At 39.1% G+C, this 6,875-nt stretch overlaps 1 protein-coding gene across 1 annotated transcript; it reads right to left on the bottom strand.

The window, feature by feature from the left end:
• Positions 1-4,602: 4,602 nt before the first annotated feature.
• Positions 4,603-5,121, bottom strand: LOC106323941. The gene has a single exon (XM_013761984.1). It carries the CDS (start codon positions 5,119-5,121, stop codon positions 4,603-4,605), a length of 519 nt encoding a protein of 172 aa, XP_013617438.1.
• Positions 5,122-6,875: the final 1,754 nt, after the last annotated feature.

A 6,875-nucleotide genomic window follows, 5' to 3' on the forward strand; every position in this document is an offset into this window, starting at 1 on the left:
TAATATCAACTCAAATAAATGAAAAAGGCTTGAAAACAAAATTTAAAATGTGGCCCTAATATTTTTTAAAAAATTATGTGGTCTAAAGCTTGTGCTTTACCTGCTTTAAGGGAGGAACGGGCCTGCTGATTGATATCATTCAACACAAAAACAAGGCGTTTGATATCATTCAACTTTCTTAGCGCCTTAACTTTCATTTGTTCTATGAATTTTTCTTGGGTTCATCCCATAGGGTGAACTCGTAAGTTCACCAACCAAAAGGATTTAATTATTTCAGATTCATGTTTAAAAGAAAAAGAAAAAATAATAAAAATTTGTCAAATTATATTATGATTTTAAAATAAATAAAAATAAGTAACAATTACCAAAACAAAGTTTTTTTTACTATTGTTAACGATGTAAGCAAAACACTAAATCCTAAATCCCAGAGGATTCAAGATTTACCCAAGGGTTCAAAGTTTAGGATTAAGAATTTAGGATTTAGTGTTTTTAAGATTTCGGTTTAATATTTATGATTTATAGTTAATGATTTATCCAAGAGTTTAGGTTTTACCCAAGGGTTTAAGATTTAGAGTTTAGTGTTTTGCTGACGGTGTTAACAATATTTAAAAAAAATCTTTTTTGGTAATTATTACTATTTTTTACTTATTTTAAAATTATAATATAATTTGATAAATTTTTATTATTTTGTTTTTCACCCTCAGAAAAACTCATGTTCTATATCAACTGATTTAATATATGCCTATAAATTATTTTTGGCGTTTATTGGAAATGTAATATAAGTAAATAATTCAAATGATAAAATATATTTGTTAATGTTCTCTAGCTTTCTATAATCTTTTTTTTTCTGAAAGTTAAAACGTTTTTTTAATCTAATACATGTCATTTAAACAAGAAAAAATTCAACGATTAAACTTTTTATAAGTTACACTTATTCTGGATTGACATTCAAATCATAGAATTGATATATTATATTTTAAACATGATTAACAGTGAGTGACTCGGTCCCCAAAATAGCTTAGATATATGGGAGGGGCATGAATATATATGAACCAATATGACATTTTGGCGCAGCGTATCAACCGTAACTCAGCTCAAATCTAAAGATTCAGATTAAATCTTAAGAGACCTGACTTCTTGAATCGAAGAATTGAATCAAATTCGATGCAAGGCTCTCGTATTGATGACATAATCGAATCAATGCAAGGCTTTAGAGAAAACTCTAGTTTATTATCTTTCAAAAACTAATTAGCAAAGCCAACTTACAATGCGTTTATATAGGTCTTTAGAGACGGTTTAATAACCTAAGTCTCTTTAAAAATAGAAAATCTAATAAAAGGAAATCATAGATAGAAAAAAAATCTTTAAAGATCTGAAATAGAAAAAAACAGTTGCTTGGCGGTGAAGGTATCATGATGCTGCATCAGGTCCCCCCGGGTTTGAAGGATTCGACCGCGAATCTGGAGCGGGGTCCGGTGGAACAAAACGAGAGAGATAACGAACATTGAAGACATCCGAGGTAGTGATGTGGGCTGGAAGTTGCAGACGATATGCATTGTCATTAATTCGCTCCAAGTCTAGAGGACCAATCTTTTTCGCCTTGAGCTTGTTGTAAGCATGAGCCGGCATCCGATATTTAGTGGGAAATCCCCATACTTGATCGCCTACTTCGAAGAGAACACGACGGCGACGAGAATCAGACGCAGCTTTGTACTTGGAAGAGGAGGACTCGATATTGGTGACCACCTGCGCATAAACGTTATGAATGTTGTCGACGAAATCATCTGCTACGCCATGAAGTCATGTACGGTCTGGAAGAGTAGTTAAATCCAAAGGGCCACGAGGAAGAAGACCATAAACGACCTGAATTGGACTGAACCCCGAGCTTCGATTGAGGGCATGATTATGAGCAAACTCAGCTTGGGGAAGTTTTGAATCCCAAGTTTTAATTGAATCTCCCAAAAGACAACGAAGCAAATTTCCCAATGATCTATTGGTCACTTCCGTTTGACCTTCCGTTTGAGGATAATAAGCAGAACTCATGTCAAGACTGGTACCAAGCAGCTTCCATAAAGATCGCCAAAAGTGTCCTAAGAACCGAGAATCTCGGTCTGAAACAATAGAAGTTGGCAACCCGTGAAGTCTATAAACCTCACGGAAAAAAAGTGTTGCGACTTGAACCACATATGTTGTCTTTTTGCAAGGAACAAAGTGTACCATTTTTGAGAAACGATCCACAATGACAAAGATTGAATCGAAACGCTTTTGTGTACGAGGAAGACCCATCACGAAATCCATACTGATATCAGACTACGGCTGAGTTGGTATAGGGAGAGGAAGGTAGAGACCAGCGTTTTAAATCATCGTGATCGGTATAGAGAACAAATTCCCGATGGAAAAGATAATGTCTCCAATGTTTGATTGCTTGAACCACTGCATAAAACTCCACGTCGTACGTACTATATCGCAGACGAGCTCCCGCCAGTTTTTCACTAAAGAAGGCGATAGGCCGGTTACGCTGACTTAAGACAGCACCAATACCCAACTTAGAAGCATCACAATGTAGCTCAAAAACTTGAGTAAAATCTGGAAGAGCTAGTATAGGCGCCGAAATCAACTTCGTTTTAATGACCTCAAAAGTTGTAGCCGCTTCAGACATCCATGTAAACACACCATCCCGACGAATACAATCCGTAAGAGGCGCCATTAAACTGCTAAACTACGGCGCAAATCTTCGATAAAAATACGCTAAACCATGAAAACTTCTAGTTGCGGACAATGTACTCGGAGTAGGCCCTGACTTGATTGCCTCTACTTTCCCCAGATCAACGGCTAGTCCTTCTGCAGAGACGATATACCCAAGGAAGTGGACGCTAGAAGAGCCGAACTCACACTTTTTGAGCGTAGCAAATAGCTGATCACGACGGAGAACAAGAAGCACTTCGTGCAAGTGAGCGAGATGCTCCGTTAGTGACATGCTAAATATCAGAATATCATCAAAATAGACAACCACGAACTTGCCGAAGAAAGGACGAAGAGATTGATTAATAACGCGCATGAAGGTACTTGGTGCATTGGACAAACCGAAAGGCATGACAAGCCATTCAAAAAGTCCTTCTCTCGTTTTAAATGTTGTCTTCCATTCGTCTCCTGGTCGGATTCGTATTTGGTGATATCCACTGCGAAGATCCATCTTAGAGAAAATTGTGGCAGCACCAATTTGATCCAATAGATCATCAAGACGAGGTATGGGAAATCTATAGCTCACTGTTATCTTGTTTATAGCACGGCTATCGACACACATTCTCCAAGATCCATCATTTTTTGGAATCAGCAACGCGGGGACGGCGCATGGGCTAAGGCTTTCATGCAAGTATCCTCTGGCGACGAGATCCTCAACTTGTCGTCTAAGTTCTTCATGTTCACTAGGGCTCATACGGTAATGAGCTCGGTTGGGTAGAACAGCATCGGGAACGAGATCGATGCGGTGCTGTATGTCCCGAAGAGGAGGAAGGCCGGGTGGTAACTCTCTAGGGAAAACGCCCTGAAACTCATCCAAGATAATTTTAAAGGTGTCTGGAATCATTGGTAAAGATGACGCAGTCGACGAGTTAATTAATATGAGAAAACGTCCTTCTTCTCGAAGTTCTTGTTCAAAAGGTTTCCGCTGAAGGATGAGGACGGGGGCTGACGGGGTGCTCTGTTTCTCGGGTAAAGACGGTTGGAGAGTGAAACTGCGATTGCCATAGCACAGGCTGTAAGTATTGAGATAACCATCGTGTTGTACGCGATGATCAAATATCCAGGGACGAACCAAGAGCAGGTGACAAGCGTCCATTGGTGCTACATCACACTGAACTTGATCCTTGAATTTTCCACCAATCGAAAAAGATACTAGGGCGCGACAAGTGATCATCAAGTCTGTTTTCTTGTCTAACCAGGCTAGTTTATAAGGACACGGATGGAGTTCTGTGGTTAGTTTGAGCTTGTTGACAATGTCTTCTGCAACCACATTTTCACTACTTCCTGAGTCGATAATAAATTTGCACACCTTGCCTGCAATAGTACACTTTGAATGAAACAGATTATGCCGTTGTGGGTTTTCATCAGTGTGGTGTGGAGCCAGACAGACACGTCGAACCATTAAGCATGGTCCATGATCTGCAATAAGATCCTCTGTTTCTGCAATAGTTTCTGTAACTTATTCATCATAGATGACCTCGACATCATTGGCAGTGGCATCAAGGAGAAGATCCCTGCGGTTTCTTTTGGGACAGTTGGACTGGCTATGACCGATCTCGCCGCAGGCGAAACAACGAAGTGAGGATGGCCGAGTTTGTGTTTTGTCTGTAAAAGGTACCACGGCAGTGTCAGTTTGCAGCGGGGGTACATCATCAGTGGTGCTAGAGCTCGGTTGTTGCTGAGAAGGACGGGTCGAGCGAGACGCAGACCAAGAAAAATTGCCTTTAGTTTGTGATTCAATGGTAAGAGCTTGCTGATGCGCTTCTGAGAGCGTCAATGGATTAAACAAGGTGATGGTGTGCTGGATTTGTTGACGAAGACAAGCCATGAATCGTGCCACGCCAATTGTCGTTCCGTGTCTTAAATGTCGACACGAGTAAGTAACAAGAAGAACTCCGTCGAGTAATCAGCTACCGACCGTGAACCCTGACGTATGTTATGGAGACGTTGGAACATGAGCTGATCATAATTATACGGTAAGAACGTCTTCTTGAGATTTGATTTCAGTTTGTCCCACGAGGTTATCTTAGGCTTTCCGAGACGTGCTCGAGTTGATTTCAATTGTATCCACCATGCTGCTGCTCTATTGCAAAATTTCATGGTAAGAACATGAACACAACGGTCCATCGGTGCACGTTTGAATTCGAGGATTTCTTCAACCGTGGCTATCCAATCGAGAAGTTCTTCAGCGGAGGAGTTACCATGGAATTCCGGAATCTCTGTTTTAAACCCTGTCTCCCATGGAACATCTGCTGCTGCGGCTCGAACATTAGCTTGAGCGACAACACGGTTGTTTGCGGAGAGGAGCAAAGGGGTTAGCATCTTCTGCTGAGGATGCGGAAAAAAGGTTTGCTTCTTCATCGTCTTCTTCGTCGTCATTGTTTTCACGTTCAACATTATCGCGGGCTGGTGGTGGTGGTTGTTGAACAGCAAGGTTGTGGAGGGTGGTGGTGATCGTGGCCAGCTGGGCTTGAAGCTCAGCAATGGCGTCGCGGGTGATTTCTGCTTCGGTTTGAACAGGTGCTCGTCGTGTTCTTATCATGATGAATGGAAAAAATTCGAGGAGCGTAGCAAAGCTCTGATACCAACCTGGCGCAGCGTATCAACGGTAACTCAGCTCAAATCTAAAGATTCAGATTAAATTTTTAGAGACCTGACTTCTTGAATCGAAGAATTGAATCAAATTCGATGCAAGGCTCTCGTATTGATGACATAATCGAATCAATACAAGGCTTTAGAGAAAACTCTAGTTTATTATCTTTCAAAAACTAATTAGCAAAGCCAACTTACAATGCGTTTATATAGGTCTTTAGAGACGGTTTAATAACCTAAGTCTCTTTAAAAATAGAAAATCTAATAAAAGGAAATCATAGATAGAAAAGGAAATCTTTAAAAATCCGAAATAGAAAAAACAGTTGCTTGGCGGTGAAAGTATCATGATGCTGCATCACATTTCTACATCATCAGAAGGATCTGCCTGGTCCATAAAAGTTAAATCCGCTATATATGGGATGAGATTACTCATGTACGGTTTAAGCCATCTGACATTTCTACCCAAACATTTAGTTACCTTGGCCATTAATTACAATTTGCACAACAAAAGCGCAATAATTATTGAGAAATTTGCTAATTTGGAACAACTTATCTTAGCTATTGTCCCCTTAGAACAAAATTAACTTTTGGCAGTTTTTGACTATGACTACCCTTACACTTTGTAAAAATTCATATAAATTAATTGAGAAGCAAAAATAAAAAATAAATAAAAATACAGAACATGATCTTAACATACATGAGTACTTATGAAAAATATATTGGTGAAAAAATTATGTTTGATAGAGGAATTTCAATAACTCCCTAAAACTGGTAGAAGATCTGATCTTCCATCTACGGTGAAATAGATGGTAGAATCTGCTAAGAAAACTACAATCTACTGGAGTTAGAAAATGTAACTTGCCAAATTTTCATCCATCTACCATGGTAGAAAAAACAATCTATTATTCCTACTACTTTCTAAAAAATAGCAGATCCGACGGTCTTCTTCTTAGTCTTTCTTCTACTATCTGTAGTTTCTACATTCTGCTAATTTCGCTTTTAACTATTGTCGGTAGAATGTTTGCTCTACACGTTGTCTTCTATATCTTTCCACTGGTAGAATCCCGTTTCTGCCAAATTTGTTTCAAAATTCCGAAAATTAAGGCCAAAAACGGTTAGTAGATATTTGAAGGATCTTGAAAGTATTTTCTTTACTTTTTTTATTTTTTTTTACTAAATATTGACTGCAAATCATTTTTGGAAGTCATCTTTCTCAACGATCTCTTCTATGTTTCTTCTCCTTTGTGTTTTGTCAATCTAGTTTACTAAGATGCATATCTATTCTTCTTGTGGTTTGTGGAACTCATCAGTTAGAAAGGGATGGAGTTTTCTTGCTGATAAAGCAAAAGGAGGTAGGTTACTGAATTTGGATGGAAGTTCAACCATTGAGAAGTTAAAGTTGATGGTTTCTGATGACTTTGGAATCGATCTAACCCTGGTCAATCTCGAGTTAAGCTACTTACCTTCTGAGTTGATTAATACTCTTGAGTCTCCTCCGGTTATCATCAGCAACGACCGGCCAGTTGAAAATTTTCTAACCT

Source organism: Brassica oleracea, chromosome C2, assembly GCF_000695525.1.
Source record: "Brassica oleracea var. oleracea cultivar TO1000 chromosome C2, BOL, whole genome shotgun sequence".
NCBI classification, from domain to species: domain Eukaryota; kingdom Viridiplantae; phylum Streptophyta; class Magnoliopsida; order Brassicales; family Brassicaceae; genus Brassica; species Brassica oleracea.